The following is a 24,123-nucleotide window of genomic DNA, read 5'->3' as shown; positions in this document are numbered from 1 at the left end:
CCCAATCCAAATCCTGCCACAATCTTCTAAATGGGTTCACTTCTGGATAGGCTGAGCCTGGATGGGCAGTTTTTTTGCCTATACCACACTGTTATTGTTGTCAGCTGTTAAATACAACTTACGTTCAGTCCATCTATTGAACTTCAGAGAGGAAAGAATAAGCAAAGAGGATAGAAAGATACTTGTAGATAGATTCCAAGCCATTTTTATATTATTATTATTATTATTATTATTATTAATATTAATATACTGTGTCATCGGCCCCACCTCCCCCTTGAAAAGGCTATAGGTTGATTAACAGCTGCAGGCCTGGTTGAAGAGGAATGCTTTTGCCTAAACTTATTTCCCTGGGGACAGCGTTCCACAAATGGGGAGCCACCGCAGAAAAGGCCCGTTCTCTGGGAAGGCCTCATCACAGATCACAGGGTCTGTTCATATGAGCTATTGGCATACTGAGCAGCATAAGACATGATAGGTTGAAACCATGACATTGAATTGGATGCAGAAGCTAAATAGCAGCCAGTGCAGCTGGGCCAGGATTGGTGTTACATCCTTTAGAGGCAGCTCCACGTATAACATCCAGCAGAATTCTTCTACCTTCATAACAGGCAGATTATCTTCCTGAGTCTCTTTTCTTTCCTTTGTACACATTTAAAGACAGAAAATAGACAATGCAAGACAATGGAAGGTAATCTATCAGAAAAGGAGTGGGAAGATATTTTCGAGATAACAGGCATTGGATGAATTGAAAATAGCACATATATTTTCTGTGGTGTCTTCTTTTGATACTTTCCCCTATGTTTTGAGATTTCCAAAGCCACAGATAGAAGTCTAAAATAAGCAACTATTTAATTCAAATGAAAAATAGATTTATTTGCTTCTCTTCTCATTCTTCCATTCTCATTTCATCTGTTTCGATTGTCATGTTGGTTCGGAGTTGGACCGTAGACAACAAAAGGCACACATCTATTCTTTGTCTCTCTGTGTAGCAATAAGTCTAATGAACGCATGCCCTGACCTTGCAAGGTTATGTGTACTATTTTCTTGTATCGTGATTTTCTTCTTTTCTCTTGTAACAGGTAAGTTGTTCATCTCTTCTAGTTGAGCAGCCTGCAAAAAAGAGGCTGCTGGTGGAGGGCCAGGCGATGAACGTTATGTGTGTGGAGCCAGAGCGGCAGAACAATGCAAAGCACGTAGATAACTCCTCAGACACGGAGTTGGAGGATATAATTACGGAAGGTTTGTGCATCTTATTTAACATATGCTGAGCAACTGTATTTTCTGAAACCTGAGCCTATTCTATTTTTTCGTCAGAGACTGTTTCCTGAGATTTCTAATGACCACATTTTCCCGTGTATAAGACGAGATTCCCCCCCCCCCAATTTTTTAAAGTTTAAAATTGGGGGTTGTCTTATACAACGGAATGTTGCAATTAAATATGTAAATAAATACATGCCGCCATCCATATTCTTACCTCACCCAGCCTTCCCTCATGACAAACCCTGGTCTGATACTCTCCCCCCCCCCAGCAGCCCCCACTCCAGACATTGTCCCTTCCACCCAGTTCCCTCAGCCGTCCCCTGGCTACCCAGACCCCCCCATTCCCCAAACGCACTCACTCAGGCAGCTCTGGCAATCGCAGCTCCTCGATCAGCGTTCGCGTCTGCCAGCGCTCGTGGAGTAAATACGGTACATACCGTAAATACTGAGACAAAAGTGCCACATACAGGTGGGAGAGCTGTAGCTGTAGCTACGGTGGAGTTACACTGAGCTGACAGGAGCAGCCGCCATTACACAGCTTGCCTCACTGTTTGATGTTTAAATATATGGTACTAAATATACCGGTGTTTTGAAAATTTAATAAAATATCAAAGTTCTGTTTGGTGTTTAAAATATTTATTTCTTAATTTTGGGCTCAAAAAATAGGGGGCGTCTTATACATGGGGGCGTCTTATACACAGAATAATACAGTACAGTGGTACCTCGGGTTAAGTACTTAATTCGTTCCGGAGGTCCGTTCTTAACCTGAAACTGTTCTTAACCTGAAGCATCACTTTAGCTCATAGGGCCTCCTGCTGCTACCGTGCTGCTGGAGCACGACTTCTGTTCTCATCCTGAAGCAAAGTTCTTAACCTGAAGCACTATTTCTGGGTTAGCGGAATCTGTAACCTGAAGCGTATGCAACCTGAAGTGTATGTAACCCGAGGTACCACTGTATGTTAGGAAAGAGAGTTTCCCAGACGTTGTCACCCAATGCCATATTTTGTGTGGATGCCGAAGTTGTAAATAAATGTTTTCGCACCTGATCTAGCTGTTGTCCTTTTTGTTGCATGGAGGTCACAGTCCTGACTGCAGATGTGTATCCTTGTCCCCTTCAAATGGTAACGCATACACATCAGCAGCATGTATGGACTTCCCTTCCTTGCTTGATCAGGCAACTGTGCATTACAGTAGGCTCCATTATGTAAAATAACTGCAATTTTGGTGGTACACAGCCAGATTCCAGTCAACCTAGTACAGCGTAATAAGAACTACATTGATTTATAGACAAGCCCTCCCCCTTTTCATCAAGCTGACAATAGGAAATTTTCATGGGTAGAATCCCAGGTGAAATAGCAAGCATAGACAAAAGAGAGTCCAAATTTATATACTGAGCCAAGGTGCAAGCATGGGCCAAAAATATGACATAACCTGATTTATGCTGAAATATCTTCATAGAGGCACTCCTGTCTGTACAGGGAACTGAATTTTCAGGTGTTCGGCTTTCATACCACTGAAAAGCAGCATTTTGTGTCGCTGTTAAATTCCTCCGTATTTTGCAAACACCATCAGATAAGCCATTGAGCAGTTCCTTTTGTTCAGCTATTGGATATTTCAAAGAGTTAACAGCTTTTATACTACAGAAGCTGTTCTGCAGGTAGTGTTTAGCAAAAGTAAAATAAGATGCAATAATCTCTTATATTTCCAAGATAAGCTGTTGGTCACCTGTTGTACTTTATTGGACTAAAATTCCATGTGGCCTTTCTCATAAAGGACAAGTAGTTCTCAAATTATGTTTTTTTAAATAAAAAAGTAGCATTGTGTTAAGCATTTCCTCATGTTTTGTGCCAAAATTTATACGTATGCTATTACGCACCCCACTCTTACAGTTATTTCTCAGTCTTACATTTCAGTCTTAACTAAGACATTGGAGGAACTGCAAACAATGAGCCTTGCTGTGCTTGTTGTAATCCACACGAGTGTATTATATTTTCCGATAGGATTTATTTATTTATTTATTTATTTGCTTCTGTTTTAATAGTCGCTTTTCTTCAATGAACCTGCAAGAAATAGTGTTTCTGTTCTTTTGTGGTGTCTCAAGTATTTGCATCCTTGTTTTCTCTTTGGTTTGGACTTTACTCACAAGTGGTGTTAGCCTGGTGATCAAATGCTACAGTTAACTGGTTCAGCCAACATTTACTCAAACAACGAATTTGCTTAAAGGCAGCAGCTGGCAACTTGTTCTGCGCCAGGAGTGAGGAAAACGTTTTCATCCCAAGGACTAGATAAAGAACTGGCTCCTCCAGTTCTGGAGAGTTTTTGACAGGAGGGTGGCCTCATGCGCCGACACGGTGGATCAGGATTGGCTCATGGGCCAGTGGTTCCCCATCCCTGATCTAGCAAGACAAATTTTGTGTTCTTAGCTTTCGATTTCCCATTGCCTGCATAGGGTCATTGTGCTGCATTGGAGCTCTGGGTGGTAATACACTGGTAGAATGCATGTTTTGCATGAAGATCCTACCTTCAGGCTGCAGCCTATCCAGTCCTTTGCTAGTCAAAGCAGTTGGGCTGAATGGACCTGACTCAGGTTCAGGCACTTTTAAATGTTCGTTGAATTATGCAAAATAAGTATGTTTACAGACAAACTCGCTTGATCTAAATTAATTTATAAGGTAAAGGTAAAAGGACCCCTGACCATTAGGTCCAGTCATGACTGACTCTGGGGTTGCAGCACTCATCTCGCTTTATTGGCCGAGGGAGCTGGCGTACAGCTTCCGGGTCATGTGGCCAGCATGACTAAGCCGCTTCTGGCGAACCAGAGCAGCGCACGGAAACACCGTTTACCTTCCCGCCGGAACTGTACCTATTTATCTACTTGCACTTTGATGTGCTTTCGAACTGATACGTTGGCAGGAGCTGGGACTGAGCAACGGGAGCTCACCCCATTGCGGGGATTCAAACTGCTGATCTTCTGATCGGCAAACCCTAGGCTCTGTGGTTTAACCCACAGCACCACCCTACATAATTTATACAAGCCATCAAATACCGTTTCTCTTGGCAATACGGTTTGGAGTATCTTTTATTTGACAGTTCATCACAGCTTCTGTCGGACTTTTGAAAATGTTTTTATAACTGAGTGGCTCAGACTGACTGAATTTATGTTGCTGTTTCCCTTTAGAGGGGCTGGATGAGATGGAAACGGATCTCCTCAAGTGCGAGTTTTGTGGGAAAATGGGATATGCAAATAAGTTTCTGCGGTCAAAGCGATTCTGCACCATGTCCTGTGCCAAGAGGTATTCTTCATTAGTTATAATTTCAAATATTCCAAAAATTGTGTATAGGCCCGCTTTTTAAACATAGCGCTGGATTTGGGATCAAAATCTTATGAACCAAATAGTTCAGTGGTTAAGAGCAGTGGACTCGTAATCTGGTGAACTGGGTTCGAGTCCCTGCTCCTCCACATGCAGCTGCTGGGTGACCTTGGGCTAGTCACACTTCTCTGAAGTCTCTCAGCCCCACTTACCTCACAGAGTGTTTATTGTGGGGGAGGAAGGGATAGGAGATTGTGAGCCGCTTTGAGACTCCTTAGGGTAGTGATAAAGCGGGATATCAAATCCAAACTCTTCTTCAGTGAGACCCCAGCATAGGATTTACCCAGCCTAGTGACTCTTTGTTCCAGTTTTGCTCGTGGTGTTTATCAGTTTGTTTTTTAAATAAGCTTCATTTTTACATTTTCAAAAATATAGTCGACTTGCAATTTACACATATTTAACTGGCACAATCACAGTTTTGCATTCTTGGCTGGGAAAAGGGGGTGGAGTCAGGAGAGAGCGGAAAAACATTGGAAGGGGACAGGATAATGGGCTGGGGAACGTTGGCAATCCCACCTGCCACTGCACTCACCCTTGGAGAGCATCCAGAGATGCAGGGAAAGTCCACAGCAGCCTTGGGAAGAGTGCATACCACCTTCAAAGAGAGCGTGGAGGTGGTTGGAGAGTGCTGCACTGTGCTTTTTACAGTTTTTAAAGTGTTGTTTTTGCTATGTGCAATTTTGGCTTTATGCTCTATCCCTGGAACTTAAGCCCCATGTAAGTTGAGAGTCTACTGCATGGGTAGGCAAACTAAGGCCTGACGGCCAGATCCAGCCCAATTGCCTTCTAAATCCGGCCCATGGATGGTCTGGGAATCAGCATGTTTTTACATGAGTAGAATGTGTTTCTTTATTTGAAATGCATCTCTGTGTTATTTGTGGGGCATAGGAATTTGTTCGCCCCCCCCCCTCAAAATATAGTCCGGCCCCCCACAAGGTCTGAGGAACAGTGGACCAGCCCCCTGCTGAAAAAGTTTGCAGAACCCTGGTGTACTGTATTAAAAAAACTACAAGTTTATGAAGCATGTAACAGAAATTTCCATTTCCCTTCTCTCCCAAAATATGTTACAGTGAATTTCACGTGTTGGATTTTGGACAGTTGTGATTTCTGGGCATTATTTTCTATTCTTACCTTAACAAGTTGTTCCACAGAGAGCCATGCACTGCTGGTGGTTTTGTTATTGTACTGTCTCTTCTGACGTGCTGAATAAACATGTACCATGTTTCTCCAAAACCATCCTTAGCTCTTGTGTTTTTTAGAGGTGTAAGTTGTTCTGATAACTTTTCCATAAGAGCAGCGTTCCATGCCCTTTCCAACCAAGTCTCCAGGGTCAAATTAGCAGATGTTTTCCAGTGCCTTGCTATAACTTGTCTGGCTTCAGTCATAAAAAAGGATTAACACTTCTTTAAACATCAAGTCTTTCAAATAATCGATAAAGAAGCTTACGTTTGGGGTCACAGGGTACCGCTTGACATGTAATTACAGATACTTTAATCATAATTAATTAACAAAGGAATTCATTCTTACTCCAGTTTCACGACTTATGGAAATAAGACCCCAATTTATCAGTATGATTGATTAAAACATTTATCATAGTAGTTGTTGTTGCTGTTGTTGTTGTTGTTTTATAAAAAACCAATTAACCCCAAACATGCTACTTATTGTGCTCTAAAAGCAATGTAAAGAAATTAACAACACAACCACCAGCGACTCATGGAAAAAGTGGATAGAGAAAAGTTTTCCCCCCTCTCATAATAGCAGAGCTCATGAGCCTCCAGTGAAGCTGAATGTTGAAATAAATAAAAGTATTTCTTCATGTAGCACATAGTTGGAACTTTGGAATGGAGGGAAAGAAACAATACTGAACTATACTAGCCCTGGGCAGAAATTATTTTTGGTGTGGGTCATGGATATGTGGAATGACGGGGGTAGTTTGGGGCACTTGATCCAAGCCATAGCCTGGATTTGCCCCTGTCATGCTTCAGTCCTCCTTTTCAGCTGCACCTGTATTAGAGCTCCAACACTGGTAGGGTATGGACTGTAGAGGTAATGACAGGAGGAGGAGAGGAATCTGACGGGGGGGGGGGGGGAATCTGAATCTGAAGTCAGAACTCTCCCCACCCTCAGAGAAGATCTGATACTTCCGATTACCCTTGGCTCACCCTCCTAGGAGCCAAAGAATTGCAGGTGAAATCATAAAAAACCACAAGATATAGTAAACTAAAATATCTTGAACCCATTGGCATCCCTTCAAATTATGTATAGATACAGTTAACTCAGAACATTTAGGGAAGTAACATTTATTTTAAACTATGAATTGATGGACTTTGACCAATAATAATAATAATAATAATAATAATAATAATAATAATAAAAAATACCCCGCCCATCTGGCTGGGCTTCCCCAGCCGCTCTGGACTTCCAACAAAATATTAAAATACTGTAATACATCAAACATTAAAAGCTTCCCTAAACAGGGCTGCCTTCAGATGTCTTCTGATAAGAAAATAATTATTTGTTTATGATATTTATTTCCTTCTTGCATTCTTGCATTATGGAACCAAAGGCTCTATTGCTTTTTTAAAAAAGTTAGTTCTCACTGAGCATTGACATTCTACTCCCAGAAGCAATTTTCCAGAGTGTTTAATTTTTTTATTATTATTTTAGGTACAACGTCAGCTGCAGTAAGAAATTTGGATTATATGGCTCAGATAAAAGCAGTCGTTGGAGCCGGAGCCTTGGGCGACGCGGGCGACGGCCAAGCAGCTCTGATGGAGCTCCCAGGGAACACTTCCTTAGACAGGTCTGTGGAATGCTAACTAAACTCCACGGTGTCCTTTTGTAAGAGTTAATCAAGGAAAATGGTTATACTGTGGTTTATCTGTACTGCATTTTCCAGCTTCCAATTACTTATCCATCTGCAGAAGAAGACTTGGCTTCTCAGGAAGACAATGTACCGGTTGCCATGACCACTCGCTTGCGAAGGCAAAGTGAAAGGGAAAGAGAGCGTGAACTTAGGGAACTGAGAATTAGGAAAACAACAGACAACATGGATTTGTTACCAGCGATACAATCTGATCCCTCCGGATGGACTGTGGAAGATGTTTGGGCCTTCATACATTCTTTGCCTGGTATGGAGATGGAGCACATTTGTTTGTTAAGAATGTCCGATGGCAATATTACTACTTTGAGGGGAGAGGCAGAGGAGGCGTAGGAGGGCTGGTTTGGGTTGCAAAGAAACAGGATTAATATCACACCTATTTCCTCTTGTGCTTCTAGAGTTTACTTTCAGAATCCTTGGCAGCAGAGGGGGGTTTCGGTATTCATAAGGTGACTTCCAGCAAGTTCTCAGGCTTACCAAAAATAAAATAAAATAAAATCTCGGTCCAAACAAATTAAATGCAAACATTAAAGTGATTTATAGGGGGGAAAGTTAAGTTTTTAAAAACTGGAACAATAAAAAAGACATTTGCCTAGTTCGAAAATGATATCAGGGTAGGTCCCAGGTGAGCCCGCTACAGTCAGGGTGCCACCACTAAGTAGGCCTTTTCTCTCGCAGCCACTTAAAACCACTCAGATGGAAACTGTTGTGACAGTTTTCAAAAATAGCTGGTTTATTTTCAGTTCTTAAATCTTTTTCTTTTGCTTCCACACACCTTAGTATGTCCACCAGTACTGTTTCATAATCACTATGGCATTGTTCAGTATCCCTTGGTACATCATTGAGGCTGTTGTGTAGTGAGAGGTTTGTGCTACAACCTCCCTATTCAACTGAACCCTGTTTTCCTTTTAAACATCCCAGATATCTCTTGTTGAAATAACACTGCATTGGCTGAATGTGTTTGCTTAGGTAGCAGCTAGGATCCTGAGAGAGACCCAGTTTCACCCACGCTCCACTGCCAAGAAGTCTCCAGTCAACAGGGCTAATTCACACCACCAAGCAGGAGAAAGAGGGGGTCGTCCCCCCCCAATCCTTGTGTTGTGGTCGGTGCTTTGGTTCCTATTCTCAAAGATCAAGCTGTAATCTGTGAACACTTCAGATACTACAGTGTTATGTGATTCCTATTCTGTTGCATCTGTGTCTCATCTGAAGTAGAATATTAGTGTTTCACACCCCAGAAGACATAAATGGTCTATTTCAGAGCATTTCAGGTCTATTTCTTATCTCATTACGCATGATAAAGTTATATTTAGCCATCTCACCCCTTGCTTTTTCCTGTAAGACCAATAGCAGTTGTTAACAGGTCTACCACACCTATCAGCCAATCACCCATTCCCACCACCCTTCTGAGTAAAACCGCTCCCCACCCTCTCACTATGTATAAGGGTCTGGTGACTTCTGTTTCAGTGTATCTGAAGAAGTGTGCATGCACACGAAAGCTCATACCAAGAACTAACTTAGTTGGTCTATGGAAGGAATTTTTTTAATTTTATTTCAGAGCAGGCAGAGATGTGAAGGAACAGGAAGTGTCTGCTGCAATATTTCAGTGGTTTTACAACAGTAGAAAGAGAAGGCCCAGATTGATGAAGGGCTGGAACCCTTGAGAATGTGCGCTCTTTTCTACCAACAATAATGCAAACAAGGATGGAATTATAGGCAATATTTAGATAAAAGTGGAAGTCATTAAGCCAAGCTTTGGGGGAGGAAATCTTATTTCAAGATCACGCTGCCTATTTTTAAATTAATATATGTCATTTCCTTGCAGGTTGCCAAGATATTGCTGATGAATTTCGAGCCCAGGAGATTGATGGGCAGGCTCTCCTCTTATTAAAAGAGGACCATCTCATGAGTGCAATGAATATTAAGCTAGGACCTGCACTGAAAATCTGTGCACGAATCAACTCCTTGAAGGAATCCTAGTGGAAAATAAGGCTTTAAATCACAGCTTCCACCATATGACAGACTTGTAATAAAACAGCATCTTAACGTTTGATATGATTATTACTGCTGTGTTTTGCTAAGCATCCTTTTCCACATAAAGACTGTTGGAGGAGCATATCTAATGTAATCTTCCAAACCTTCCAGTAGTTATCCAGCTTATCAGGAAGCATAAGCTGTATTGGCAAGTTGTTGTAGTAGTCAAATGCAGGGCAAGGAGAGTCAGTGGAAAGCTCTATGAGGCTTCTGTAATATGTTGCGAGTGATGCTTATTCCAAAAAGGTGATTATTTAACATTCAAGATTTAAGCTTTTTTTAGAAAATGTAACCTTGATATAACCTTGATTACAGTTTCAAATTGTGTTTCTATACACTTTTTCCTTTGTAGAAAGCTTTTTAAGAATATGGATTAACAGAAGAGTCCACAGAGTCTGTGGAAGCACTGATTATGGTAAAATGCTATGCATTTAATTGTGCTCTTTTGAGTTTCAATTAATCCTGAGCGTATAGTTTGAAGGGAACTTGCAACTGACTTCCTCTTCTCTCATAACCCTACAGCTGCCCCACCACTGTAGCATTCTCTTTTAAGTGCTGAAGCTTTTCTGTGAACATGCAAGATATTTTGTAAATGCCGTATACCTTCCACTGTCAGAACCTTGGTCACTTGAATTCCATGTCAGCATAAGCATCCCTCTCATGTGTACAAACCTATGAATGTTTTTTGGGGGGGTGGGGGAAGGGGTGGGGGGTATTCTTGATAAATGAAGTTGTACAGTTAGGTGTGATGCACATAATGGCAAAACTGCTGAGAGCTGGAACGGCGGTGTGGCACACTTCCCAGACGATAGTAAAAAGCACATACATGATGACGATGATTCTTTGTATGCTGCTATGCACTGAAGAGGGCATTATGTTGTTATTGTTCTGGTTTTTTCCCCTTCTTTTTGCTGATTTAGACCAAAGGAGTTAATGTACACCTGTTCAATGGAAATGTGTCGCCCATACGCTGGTGTGCAACTCCGAATTATTGAATAATTCTCAAGGGCAAATTGGATCAGCAGACGTTTCTAGACTTCGCTTTCTTTCTATAGTTCTCTCGCCTCTCCATTTGCAGGTGTTCTGGTGGACGCTGCTGGGGACGTTGTTCTTCCCTCTCCATAGGGAATAAGCACTTTTTGAAATCACAATGGTTTTTCTTTGTAACATTTCCTCGCAGCCCAGTGTTATCTGCAGCAGTTATTCATGTTACAGCAAGGACCCTAAACCAATGGCACCAAAGTATTAAGAGTAAGTGTTCAGAAGTTTGTCCTCTATATCTGAGTAGGAGTTTGAATCATTCTTTGGAAGATCTTCTACCCCACCGTTAAGTTAGCATGATGCTTCAGTGAAATGGGGCCCAGTTCACGGAGTACTTCTCCTAAGCCAGACCCATTAACATGAATGAGTGTGTCATAAGACTAAGGGATCTCTGTTCATTTTAATAGAGCTTGTTCAAAAGAAATGTCTTATAGATTGTGATCATCATTTAACTGAATGTGAATCTTCCACAAGGGCTTATGGCTCAGTAAAATGTTGTTTTGTTTTATTGGGCATTAACATTGTATCTGTTGATTTAAGGGTGGTTTAATTAGCAAAAATACTTAAGACTACTGGTTTTAGCCCTATTGGTTTTTTTAATCTCAAATTTAGGAATGCGCTCAGAAAGGTATTATAGTTAACCTTCAGCAATTAATCCGTTAATTATTATCAGAAGCTCAAAGTAAGCAAATTCTTTATAGTGTTAAGGAGAGCTACCAAACATTTACAGGTGTATATGGTAAAGGTTCGAGAATTACAAAGTATTAATCATTCTCCAACTCCTCGTATTTACTGCGCATAGATTCTTTTGCATATGAAACATGCAAACATGTTATAGGATGCAAAGTAGTTAAAGCTGCCTCCAAATCATATGGTCTGGTTCTTTACGGAAATAGTAGTTGTGAACAGCTAACTGAACTGGTTCTTTGCCTAAACAGTATTGGTAACTGTAAGTTCAGAAAACTGGTAAAGGTGTTTTTTTGAGAAAGCACAACAGGAGGATTTCAGAATTAAGAGCTTTCTTCCACATTTTGGAGGATGGTCAGACATTAGTTGTTCAGTCCTACTCACATGGGATTTAGGTGGGGAACATTTGAGCCATTTTAGTCTCATTTACTTCACAGAGATTAAGGATGAAGTATGATGCGTATTTATGTGGGAGTAAGTCCCATTTTAATTCTGTGTGACAGTTCTCAGTAAATGTGTACTGGGCTGTAAATCATACGAATCAAAATATTTCAATTTAACTGAGTGCTAAACAAAGCTTATTTTGTTTTGTAAATTGCTATTATTATTATTTTTTTATTTTAAGTCTCTTATTTTAAGCATCTGGGAACTGGAACAATGTTACATCTCCTGTAATTATAAATAGAGCACAAATTCATATCCATGGCCAAGTGATTATTACATAAACATTATATAAATTATACCAAATGCTCAGTTACTTTCATTAGCTGCACTATGTATAGGTTCACAGAGAATCCTGACAACAATTATAGAATAATATAGTATATTAAAGTACTGTGGGCCTGAGGATAAAAAGTAAGAACAGAAGCACAGATAATTCTGCCCTAAATAGAAACATTTGTTTGAGCTGTCTCCAACAAACCAGTTTGTCCTGCAAGATGTATTGCTCAAAGAACCAGGCGCTTACCTTATCCTAATATACCAGCCTATCAGTTTGATTGGTTCCTTTCTCTCCCCTCCCACTTGGGCTGTGGCAATGGTGACAGACCAAACAGAGCGGCAAAGGAGACTGGTACTGTGGCAAGCTGCTGTCATAGCACCACCATCCCTGGCAGAAGCAGCTGATGCAATTGCCAAGCCACTGCCACACTGAACTAATTGCAAAAGCTATACAGAGAAGTTTCTGTATTATGCAAAAGCGGACTGGTTATTGCCAAAAGGCAGTGCCTTTTGCTCTCAGCATTGACCTCAGGACAGTAAAGTTAGACTTTGGGACAGAGAAAGAAAGCACATCATCTCCTCCTTGTTCATCCCCTACAACTCAGCTTGTCTCTTTATGGCAATAGCATTCCTGCCCCTGCCCTTGCCCCCGCCCACCACAGAAGGCAATGTTTCACAAGCCATTCCAGTGTTGCACTGGAGTTTCCCCCTTAATTTAACCAAGTTTGTATGCCACTTAATTATAAATGAAACCCCTAAGCAGGTTACAGAATTATACACTAATTAGTTAATAAAGTTACAGATAGGTAGCCGTGTTGGTCTGCCATAGTCAAAACAAAACAAAAAAAAAATCCTTCCAGTAGCACCTTAAAGACCAACTAAGTCACTTCTTGGTATGAGCTTTCGTGTGCATGCACACTTCTTCAGATACTCTAAAGAAGTGTGCATGCACACGAAAGCTCATACCAAGAACTAACTTAGTTGGTCTTTAAGGTGCTACTGGAAGGAATTTTTTTATTTTGTTTTAGTTAATAAAGGTAAGGCTTAAAATAATTCTTTTTTTAAAAAAAATCAAATTATAATTAAGGAGTTAAAAATATACGTTATAAGCCAGAATTACTGATTAAAATACACATCAACCTTGCATGTCTAGGTAGGCTTGCTTAAACAGAAAGGTTTTTAGGCTCTGAAAAGAGGCAGTGTAGGCACCTGCCTAAAGGCAGTGGGCAGGAAGTTCCCAGAGCCTGGGAATTGCCACTCTAAAAACACTGATTCCTAACAGCATGAAAAGGAGCACAATCAAGTGAGAAACTAAAGTGGTTTTCAGAGCTTAATAGGCTAGTTTGGGCCCTGAGTGAATGAATTCGTTTCAGTTTGCCTTTAAGTGTTTCTTAGCATGAAGTGGATATAATTAATATTTATTCTTTAAGATGGCTAATTTGTTAGGGGGCAGGTTTGTGATCTTGAAGACATTTTAACACTGTATGGAGCAACATGGACATGTATGGACTACATGGTATTGAGCTTCAATCCTGCCCTACAGTTAGGAATAGCACTTGGATTTCAGATTCCTTTAGTAGTGCTTGTAGCATTTAGGGGATGCCCAGAAATAATTGCACAAGGCTTGTTAAAAGTGATCTTCAGTGCTTGTGTGAATACAGCAGCAAGTGGAAGCACATTATTTGCTTGCAATTATCAGTACCATTATCAGCGTCAGCATTTCAGGGCTAATTTCACTTTACATTTTGTACTCAAGTACAGCTTCTAAAACAACAGGATGTGAAATGGGAAGTGGTAATTTGCATTGGTTGGTTGATTGGTTGCATTGATAGTTTGGGGACTATTTACTGAAGCTACAGGCTTAGAATGGAGTATTTTAAATTTTAGTCCTAAGGTAAATACAATGTTTTCTTCTCCTTTTAATAAAATCCCCTGCCTCTTTGGATCACATCCTTGATTCTAGTCAAGTGATGGCATTTATAGAAGTTAGAAATCTTTCCAGTCACTGTTAGTTGCAAGGTTTAGAATCTAATGGGATGGGAACTACAGGAAACAGTTTGCTTGAGGGTGTTTGGGGGAAGCATGTACCAAGTCACACAGAAACTTGCACTACTATTCTGGGCAATCTTATCATTTATAGACTGTGCCACCTGAGCTGGCCACACCTCAGGTCTTCCTCATAGATTAGCAAGCATCTGCACAAGGACAAAGCATATTTCCCATGTGGGTTTCAGGCACAGACTGCACAAAATTATACTCCTGACACTCCAGAACACTTTTACATTAGATGGCTATTTTCCATATACCAAGCTGTAATAGAATTAGAAACGTCCAATGGCGCCAGATGTAGTAGTAGCAGCCACCCCTCACCGCTGTCGGTTTAATGACTTGTCACAATGTTCAACCTTTTTGTATTGACGTGGGCTAAAATCCCATGATTGTAAACAGCCATGGAGACTTGACAGTAGACTCCACAAGCGTGCAGTGTAAATATGCATCAGGTATATGCATCAAGAGTCATCTGCAGGAAAAGGGCATAGAAAACTGCCTTTTTATATATTTAAAACAAAATTAAGGACATGAGCCAGAGTGAGGCTCAAGTGCCTTTCAGTGTTTGAGAATCATTTGATGATTCACCTGCATAATCTCCCCATCAGTGATGCACCAAGTGATGCTTGTTATGTTTGAGTAATTCCATGGGATCACCTTCTTGTTGGGCAGTTAAGATAGCCAAGGATCAATGCCTGCTGACATTATCCTGGGAGTAAGGACATGTGAGGGATTTAAACACAGACTAACAAAGCTTGGCTAAAGCTCTTGTATATGGAGAAGTGTCATACTTGACTCAGGCAGTATTTTATGAGATTGGGGAAAGGACATTAGCAATGGAGTGATGGCAAAGCAAGTCCTGGGTGCAGTTTTGATGGAAGTTACTTCACATCCTTCATTTTCTCTAACAGGATGGAACAGTCCTTTAAACTGCAGCTCCCTTGCAGCACTAAGTTAGATATAAACAAGCAGCTTACATCATATTTCATCACCAGTGTTATTATCTCTTCACACAAATCTTATTAAGTAAATATTCACTCCTGAAATGCAAACTTGACATACTGTATTCTTCCCATAACATTTGCATGTAATTTTTTAAATCAAAAATGCTTACGCTAAAATATGTTCTTTCTGATGTTATCAGTGAAATCTAAGTAAACATGAACAGTTTACATTTCAGTAAATATGATTCTAATGAAGGCATAAAAAACAGATTTGTTTGCAATAGTAGGAGAAAGTTCCCTGCGTATGTCTGAAACTAGTCAGTTACAGTAAATGAAAGCCTCATATAGCACAAGATTTCAACCTTTGTTGTGTCCTAACAACTAAAAGATAAAAGAACCCCATATAAGTGGTCTACGAGCTGTTCCCTAAGTAGCCATAGTCTTTCTCGACTTTTTCCTGTTGTTTTAGATTTTGGTTAGCAAACTGGCATTACAGTAATCCTTCTCCATTTCAGACCTCATGGGAAATTGTGATTAAAGATCCTATGATCAAAGTACTAAAGTTGGCATGCAGTGGGAGGAAGGGGGAGAATGTTGGCCCAATGTTTGTTCCTGCTAAATATGGTTTTCTGATGCCAGGATCAATATGTTCAAACTGGCACCTTAATTAAGCAAGATCATATGGAATCAGTGCCATTGGGGAAAACCTGAATACATATATTAACTCTTTATTATATATATAATCTCATTTGTATTAGGAAATATTTCTTCCACATACTTCTGGATTTAAATTTTCTGGATTTTTTGTTAATATTCATGGTCTTTTAAAACATCTGATGCTAGAGTACCTCTGTTATACTGCCTTTCATAAATCTGTTGGGTTTATAAATATGTTAATAATTCCTCTCTATGGGTGTCTAGTTATATAGATTGACAAAAGTACTGTGCCCTCCAAAAAAACCTATAGGATAAAATTGGCCCTATGGCCTTAAACATTTCTGACTCTGAAAAATGACCATTTTGTGTTCTTTACCCTTTTCATAATGGATGAAATAATATTTCTGTTACGTGAACCAGTAAATGGATGAAACATAATCTTAACTTTACTGCCTCTTCTATTGCACTAATATCTGAAAATGCTGTTTAAGCAGATAAAGTACTTAACTACAATTTATAAGCTTGTAAACTAAATTCTTTATGTTCTGAACCCCGTTTTTGTATTTATCCAGGGTAATTTCTCCCTCTCTTCTCTTTTGTTACATCTATGAAAGCCAACACAGAGACAAGGGTTATGTGAGGTTATGTGAGCAAATTTGTGTGAGGTTGAGAGACAATGGGATTTTGAGTATATTTGCATATAAATTTCTGTAAAATTAATCACACTTCCTTGTGTGCCTCCTTGAGAGGCCCAGAGGGTGGCAACACAAGAACGGGCCTTCTCTGCAGTGGCTCCCCATCTGTGGAATGTTCTCTCCAGGGAAGTTCGCCTGGCGCCTTCATTATACATCTTTAAGCGCAAGGTAAAAATGTTCCTTTTTAACCAGGCCTTTGGTTGATTTGATTGACATCCTATGCCCTTTTAAAATGTGGGGTTTTGGGGGGGGTTATTGGGTTGTTGCTTTTATTTTGATTATGTATTTTGTGGTTTTATATTTTGATTTTATTCTGTGAACTGCCCTGAGACCTCTGGGTACAGGGCGGTATATAAATTCGATAAATAATAATAATATATGTACGTCTGTGTTTGTATCATGGAATGGTACTTCGATTTTCCTAAACAAGTGGTTTAAGCATATGTAGCAACAATTTGGCACTTTCATTGTTTCCAGTGAAAGTTTTGAAAAATTATCCCTCCCCTAATTAAGCTGTATCATTTTTACATTTAAAGAATAAGCCACACAGTGATTTCGGTAAAAATTGATCTATATGTATCCTTTTTATATAAAAAGCACTTTCATATTTACATAGCATGTGGATGAATTTTAGATTCTCATATTTGTTATGGTCTGTAGGAGTGATGTAAAATTTACTTGTTATTAAATCTGTCCATGAATAATCAGATTATACAAAGGATGAATCAAAGCACCTTATACTATTGCTGCTTCAATTTGCTTGTAATTGCACCTTTTGTTATTGGCACACACTTTTTTTTTAAATTGAGCATTCTTATGTGGTAATATTTGCTTCCTGTGGGGTTAAATATTTGACCTACAGCATCACCAACTTGGTTTATAGTTGAACTTTACATTGAAAGTGTGAATACAGTGCTGCAGAAATAAAAGCTACTTCCATTTGTCTAGTTTGATGTCTTTTTTCACGTTGAGGAAAGAGTGACAGCCACTGATTACTTTATTTCAAGTATGTTGCTCTAACACTGAAATAAAATTATTTATATTTATTTATATACCGCCCTATACAATATAAAAACACAAAATATATAATCAAAATACGTAAAAGCAAGAACAACCCAATAACCCCCTGCAAATAATCAGAGAGGGAAAATAGAATTTAAAACACACATACACAATATTTGTAATAAAACATATAAATATACGCTCCCATCAGGTATCATCAAGGATTAAAAGATCAATTTAACTGTCTTTCAAATCAAAACATTTTAGCCATTGGTGTTTTTCCCAATTGCAACCATTCATAGAAGCTCTTTGATCCAGTGGGGGCTTCCATGGAGGGGCGCTAGGAGGCAATTTTCTATTATTCCCCCTTCTGCAGCCCTTGCCCCCATCCCCAAATCTGTTCCAAGGGTTGAGGAAACCTTTGGGACAGCATTTGGTGGGAGCAGGTAAGGTGGTATTGAGGGCTGCAAGAGAAAGGTGGAAATTGCAACAACTGCCTCCTTCCATCCATAGTAGCCTCCAGTGGATATGAGAGCCTTGAATGAGATGAGGGCAGAATTTGGTTATTATTACAAACAACACGGTTGGGCACCTTTGACAGTAATTTGTCATTATTTTGAAGTAAGTACCCATACTGGAAATCCAACTTGGTAAACAGCACACAATTACATTATAGCACCACTCACAAACACATATTGGTGATTCCTCCCCCCAAAAAACCTACAAAAGTTTACAAATGTTGCAGAATAATACAAACTTCCCCCAAGCTATTATGGTAACTCAATATTCACCTCTCGCAGCTGCTTGCTAACAGATTAAACTTTGGGTGGTGGGCTTTTGAGTTTTCTCTTCATCTTGGCAGCTGAATGGGGCAAAGCAGAATTTCCAGCTGACAAATGGATCCACATCCCAAGTCTCTTCTGTCATTTCAATCTGGTGGCGCCTGACCCAAAATGCGATTCCAATAATAAAGCTGTTGGCAAAATAAAGCCAGGGAACGTTCATCTCTATGCAAGCAGGAATCTCTGCACCAAGGAACAGGATTAGCATTTGAAGGAGCACAAATGGTGCCCAAGTGCCAATAAAGCAGATAAGAAGTCTTGTCAAAAAATGCTTCGCAGAGTCTCTGAGGCTGCACTCAGGCATGTAAGGGAAGAACAAAACAACCTCTCTCTCGATGGAAATTAGTTTAATTGACTTTACCATGTCCACAAATTCTGACCAACAGAATACAAGAACCAGGCATATGATAAACAGCATGCCTACCGTCAGCCAGTAGCTCTGGTTGCTGGTGTAGAAAGGGCACTGGTAGGCAGAATTGGAATGGCTTACCTCAAGTCCTATAGAGCTGCCTGGAAGATTCAGAACATAAAAGAGAACTGAAATCCACGTGAAGGCAACAGCAACTGTGTATAGTGATCGCCAACACATGTTAGGACGCTTGGAAGTTTGGGTTATTGTAAGGTAGTAATCCAAACCAGCTACAAAAGAAACTGGGTAAAATAAGATTCCATAGGCAAGGGCTGCTATCTGAGCCAGAAGACAGATATGATACACAGTAAATCGGACGCCTAAAAGCATGAAATCCTGAAAACAGGCGATGAAGGACATAGTCGCTAGGAGCACAAAGTCAACAAAGGCTAGTGATTTGCAGAAATAGCTCATATAACTCTCACGGAGATTTGGTTTTCGGACTTGTAACAAAAATAGATTGAGCATGACTTTCCCAAGCATGATGAGCAGAAGAGCTCCACTAGCTTCAGAATGATGGGAGGCTTGGCCATGTTGAAAATATGAAAAGGAACAGTTCTCACAGAAAATGGCAGCCATTATTTTGGATGGAGTTGAGTATTATTGAACTTTATTTCCAACACATACCTAAAAGATAAAAACAAAGGTTTGTTAGTTATTTCAAGATTCTTAGATACATAATTAAAATAGCAGTACAAGCTATACATTAAAAGCTTGTTGGAATAAAATATGTTTTCAAAGACTTCCTAACAACAAAGAGGGATGCTGATCAATACCTCCAGGGAAGGGATCCCACTACTGTGACGACACCACCAAATTGGGTATACCTATCCGTATTAAAAGATATTGCACAATCAACCCACTGCCAGAGGAATCCATATAAAAAAATTTCTTTTTCTTATCCAGCAGGCTTTATGCCATATTCATATGTTGACATTCTTCCATTTTCTCTGCCTTCCTCACTTGTCAGGAGAATGAACACAGAAAACCAAGATGTCCTGTGTTTTGCTTTCATCACATTTAGGAAGGCATAGTGGTGAAGCTTTTGCATGTATGCAGTCTCATATTAAATCCCTGGCACCTCCATTTTAAAGTCAAGTAGCACCGCTAGAAACACCTCTGCCTCAGACCTTTAAGAGACATTGCCAATCAAAACAAACAATGCTAGGCTGAGACGGACCAAAAAATCAGCCCCATTTCCCAGTACTGAAAACACCACTGCCCTGTTTCTTGATGTGCACTGTCAGAAATGATGGTTTTGTTTCTCAACAAAGAAACCATAGCCCCCAGTGGGAAATAGCTATGTACATGCAATCTTGACAGTAAGGCTCACAGCTAGACCCCAAACTTATTAACAAAGTTACTATTAAAGGCAGTCACTTCACAAAAGCCTGATGGAACAAAACAGTATTCACCTGCCAGCAGAAGGACAAGGAGGGAGCCAGTCTAGCTTATCTGTGGAGGGAATTTCAAAGACTGGGAGCAGCTACCGAGAAGTCCCTCTCCCATGATCCCACAAAGCATGCCTGTGAGGGTGGTGGGAACAAGAGAAGGCCTCCCCTGAAGATCTCAAAACCCAGGCAGGTTTGTATGAGTCATCAGGAAACCATCCAGAGCCATCAGCCTCCTGGGGTGCAACACTTATTCAGTCCCCCACCCCTGCAGAGGCTCTGAGTTCCAGCAAGTCTAAACTTTACCAGGTAGTAATCTGACCATGACAACTGAACAATAGAAAGTTCCTTCACTCTAAGATCACCATAATCCAATTCAGTGCAGAAAACCAAGACCAGAGTCCATTCACTGACCTAGTATTGACCAGCATCATGAGATCACAAGGCAATAGAACCATGGAAGGGTTTGGAAGCAAGAGAAGGACATGTGTATTTTGTTTATATCATCTAGCCTATGAATTTATGTATACCTCTCAGCTTTATACTGAATCAGACCCTTGGTCAACCAAAATACATTGTGATGCACATCCTGCAGGCCAGCAGAACATCATGATGTAGCCACTGTTCAACCAAGTCACTGATCTGGGTGGGTGCAGCCTTATCAATCAGAACCTGCAGTCAGCAGGAATGAGGTCAGTGGCATTAACTCTTGAATAATGCAGCCTTTATCCAAAGAAAGACCTGGACCCCACCACCTCTGGCTCAAACAGTTGTTTTCAGCCACTCTTGTGTCAGCATTTCTATTATAAACCTTCCCCGCCCCCCATCCTGCTCCTCGCTCCTATCTTTTAAAATGTTATGACTCAGCCTAAAAGGCCTGGGCAGCATTAAAACACTGTTCACGAGGTCAAAGCACAAGAGCCATTTTATTTGCATAGATTATTCCTATTAGAGAAATGCCATTGTGTTGGAAGGCTTAAAATGGAAACATCAGGTGTTTGTACTCTTGAAGGCAGCAAAACTGAGTATTTCCAAGTCCCGTTCCGCTGCAGAATTCTGTTTCCCTCAATATTGCAGTCTTACACTTTTTAAAAAGCAAGTGTACAATTCTCTTGATTTGATGAGTTTCACAGCATGAAAAGTTCTTTAATATGCATAAAAATAGAGGACTGTGAACAGCTGGGGAGTGGGGAGGAAACAAAGCAGGACTACTAGGCAGTCTGACCTAGAGAGAAAGTACCTTCTCAGAGTCAAACGATCAACCAAAGCTTCCTTTCTCATACCCACACCACCTTGTGTCTCTTATCATTCAAGGCAGCTTACAAATTTACCATTATTAAACAGAAGCATTACTGTCCAAAGCAGGGCCATACAATAACCCTTTCAACAAAGTAGTTCAGTATGACTATTCCCATACTCTAGATAGGGTGAATAATGATGAAATATTGACTTTAAAATTTCCCCCATTTATTTTATTTAACAAAACTTAAAGACTGAGGCACTGTTAGTAAGTGGTTCTCTAAACCAGAGGGGTTGGACATGGCCAGCTCTGGGTGGGGTAACATTCCCTCCAAAGGAGTAGGTACATAGCTTGCGGGTACTTCTAGACCTGTTACAGTTGCTTAAGGTTCAGGTGGCCTCAGTGGCACAGAATGCCTTCCACCAGCTTTTTAGTGATGATGCAGCTGTGCCCCTATCTGGACTGGGATATTCTTAACATCTGTTGTCTATGCTCTGGTAACCTCTAGGTTGGATTACTGCAATGCATTCTATGTTGGGCTGCCTTTGAAGATATTGCTGCAAATGCAGATGGCACAGAATTTGGCAGCTAGATTGTTGACAGGGACAGAACAGTCTGGACATATAATACCAATTCTGGAACAACTGCATTAGCTACCAGTTAGTTTCCTGGCTCAATTTAAAGTGCTGATTTAACTTATAAAGCCTTCTGTGTTTATTTATTGTATTTATTGTAATTGCGTTTAGTATTTTTGATGCTCTAGTATTTATTATTCTCTTTGCCCTACTGCTGAACTCAGGGTCTCCCTGTCCTAAGGAGAAATAAGAAAGTGATCCATGACAGACAAAGACCCTGACAGACACATAGCATGATCCAAAGACTATCGTGTGTAAGAGCCATTATGGAATAGCATCATCATTCATGGCTGTCACCATAAATTTCCATAGTGAAAAAGCAAATGATTGTGGCTTGTCTTTTCTTCACCAATATGATCAGCTGCTGCAAAAGCAACAAATGAGGCTCCAGCTATGTTGTCTCCTTGGCATGCATGTATCACTTCTTTGGATCCTGACCAAATGCTTATTTTGTTTTGCCTTGTTTTTTTGTTTTGTTTTGTTTTGTTTTGTTTTGTTTTGTTTTGTTTTGTTTTGTTTTGTTTTGTTTTGTTTTGTTTTGTTTTGTTTTATTTGCAAGCAGATTGTAGGGGAGTAGGAAGAGGCTGGAGACATTCAATCTGTTGCTTTAATGGCTTAAGGAGATTGGTTATGACCAAGTTTGCAGCTGTCAAGTTTTCTTCAGTTTACTTTAACTTCTGATTCATCTCTTGAATGTTTAAACAAATCAAAGGTTATCTCATTGTACACTGACTGTATGAATAGGCTCTGAATTACCGTAACTTGTTGGATAGGGAAAGACAGTTGACCTTAGGCGAGATTTTGGACATTCTAGACCATGACCATTTTCTCTAAAAAGGATATCTGGTCTGTTTACTAGATATCCTCCTTTTTTAGAGAAAATGATCTATTTACTAGATGAGAATGAACGCTTGCATTATACACAGCACATGACGGTCCCTGTGATTTTGTTTATATTAACATCTCAATGCTGGGTAAACATCATAAGATGTAGCTGATTGAGATCATTTTGATCTTCACCCTGGTCAGGCCTCCAGCATTTTATATAAGGAACTCCAAGGACCAAGTGTGTTTAAAAACAAGGTTCTCCAAGGTAGCTTTCTATGCAATGCTACTGCTTCCATACATAGGGCGAGCTACACAGACACAACTTTTCAGTCTCAGTGCAATGGATGTGATAATGGTGTTATGAAGAAAGGTTTGGATTTGTTAGGCAATGGGGAATATTCTAGGGCAAACTAGGCCTGCATAAAAGGGATGGCTCCATTTGCACTAGGATGGAAACACCATTGGCACTTAAACCTGCTCTACAACCTTTCTTATTTTATCTGCTCTGGAGGGAAGTCATCAGGAACTAAGGAGGGTCCAGTTCAGAACCCATCTCCGGGGGACCTCCATGATGAAGATGATAAAATTAATGTTAATTTAAATCAGGAGACATAGAACCCACCACTGTGAGTGCAGGGGCACAATTTAGAGAGGCCAAAGCACCATCAAAATAGATTGGGTGAACTAGAGCCCTTGGTCTTAGAGGATGACATTGATACAGAGGGCTTGGTGGACACCTGGTAGAATGGAGAGAACCAGTGAGATACGGCTATTTCTAGATATAATAGGAGGGAAATGGTGAAAGATTTAAACAATCAGAAGAGAAACCAGAGTATTTAATATATGCAAAATAATATATTTTTCCTTCACATAAAAGGAAAAGAATGGGATTTAGCAAATATTGGATTAATAATCCTTGAAGCAGAATGGATGTGGACATTAAAAATATTCCAAAAATGTGGCTAGACTTTTCTATGCACAAGATGAAATGATTCATCATTACCTACCATGGAGGAATGATTGTTAACATTATTGGACTTAACTGAGATGGCGAAGTTGACATTTTTAATCAGAGAAAAATCATTGTTAATATTTACTCCTTATAGACTTTTTGTGTGAAAAAGGAAATCAACTTATGATATCTGAGTTTGAGGATTGAAGAAAATATTGGTTTATAGAAAGTAGAATTGTTGGGTGTTGTCTTGAAGTGGATGTCTAGATAGATAGATAGATAGATAGATAGATAGATAGATAGATATTCCACACAGGATTAGTAAAACTTTTGGCCGAAACAGAATTAAGGTGTATTTAATACTTTTTTTTGGAGTTGTACAAAAATAATGCCTTTCTGGGCAGAAGGACTGAATCTTACACAAACAAGTGATCTCACAGAAATGATCACACTATTTCCACAAATGGGCATGTTATGCAATTGGA

General features: G+C 39.9%; 2 protein-coding genes across 11 annotated transcripts in view; one reads left to right on the top strand and one right to left on the bottom strand.

Annotated features, from left to right (window-relative positions):
• The window catches only part of PHC3 (polyhomeotic homolog 3), a 59,197-nt gene extending 41,911 nt beyond the window's left edge, over positions 1–17,286 (top strand). For 7 of the 8 annotated variants that reach the window (XM_081862281.1, XM_081862282.1, XM_081862283.1 and 4 more), the window contains 6 exons: positions 1,080–1,239; positions 4,439–4,553; positions 7,299–7,434; positions 7,531–7,762; positions 9,338–12,789; positions 13,032–17,286. In XM_081862281.1, the coding sequence (XP_081718407.1) occupies positions 1,080–1,239; positions 4,439–4,553; positions 7,299–7,434; positions 7,531–7,762; positions 9,338–9,492 (798 nt within the window). In that variant the 3' untranslated portion in view covers positions 9,493–12,789; positions 13,032–17,286. Of the gene's footprint in view, positions 1–1,079; positions 1,240–4,438; positions 4,554–7,298; positions 7,435–7,530; positions 7,763–9,337; positions 12,790–13,031 lie in introns of those variants that run through there. The other variant, XM_081862284.1, reaches the window with a different exon arrangement.
• Positions 17,287–17,367: 81 nt separating this feature from the next.
• Positions 17,368–24,123, bottom strand: part of GPR160 (G protein-coupled receptor 160) — a 39,568-nt gene continuing 32,812 nt past the window's right edge. For all 3 annotated transcript variants that reach the window (XM_081862776.1, XM_081862775.1, XM_081862777.1), the window contains exon 2: positions 17,368–19,219. In XM_081862776.1, coding sequence (XP_081718902.1) covers positions 18,149–19,171 — 1,023 coding nt within the window. In that variant the 5' untranslated portion in view covers positions 19,172–19,219 and the 3' untranslated portion in view covers positions 17,368–18,148. The remainder of the gene's footprint in view (positions 19,220–24,123) is intronic.

Source organism: Podarcis erhardii, assembly GCF_964252035.2.
Source record: "Podarcis erhardii genome assembly, chromosome: 5".
Taxonomy (NCBI): domain Eukaryota; kingdom Metazoa; phylum Chordata; class Lepidosauria; order Squamata; family Lacertidae; genus Podarcis; species Podarcis erhardii.
Note: the sequence above shows the minus strand (reverse complement) of the source record. Positions and strands in the feature narration are given on the sequence as shown.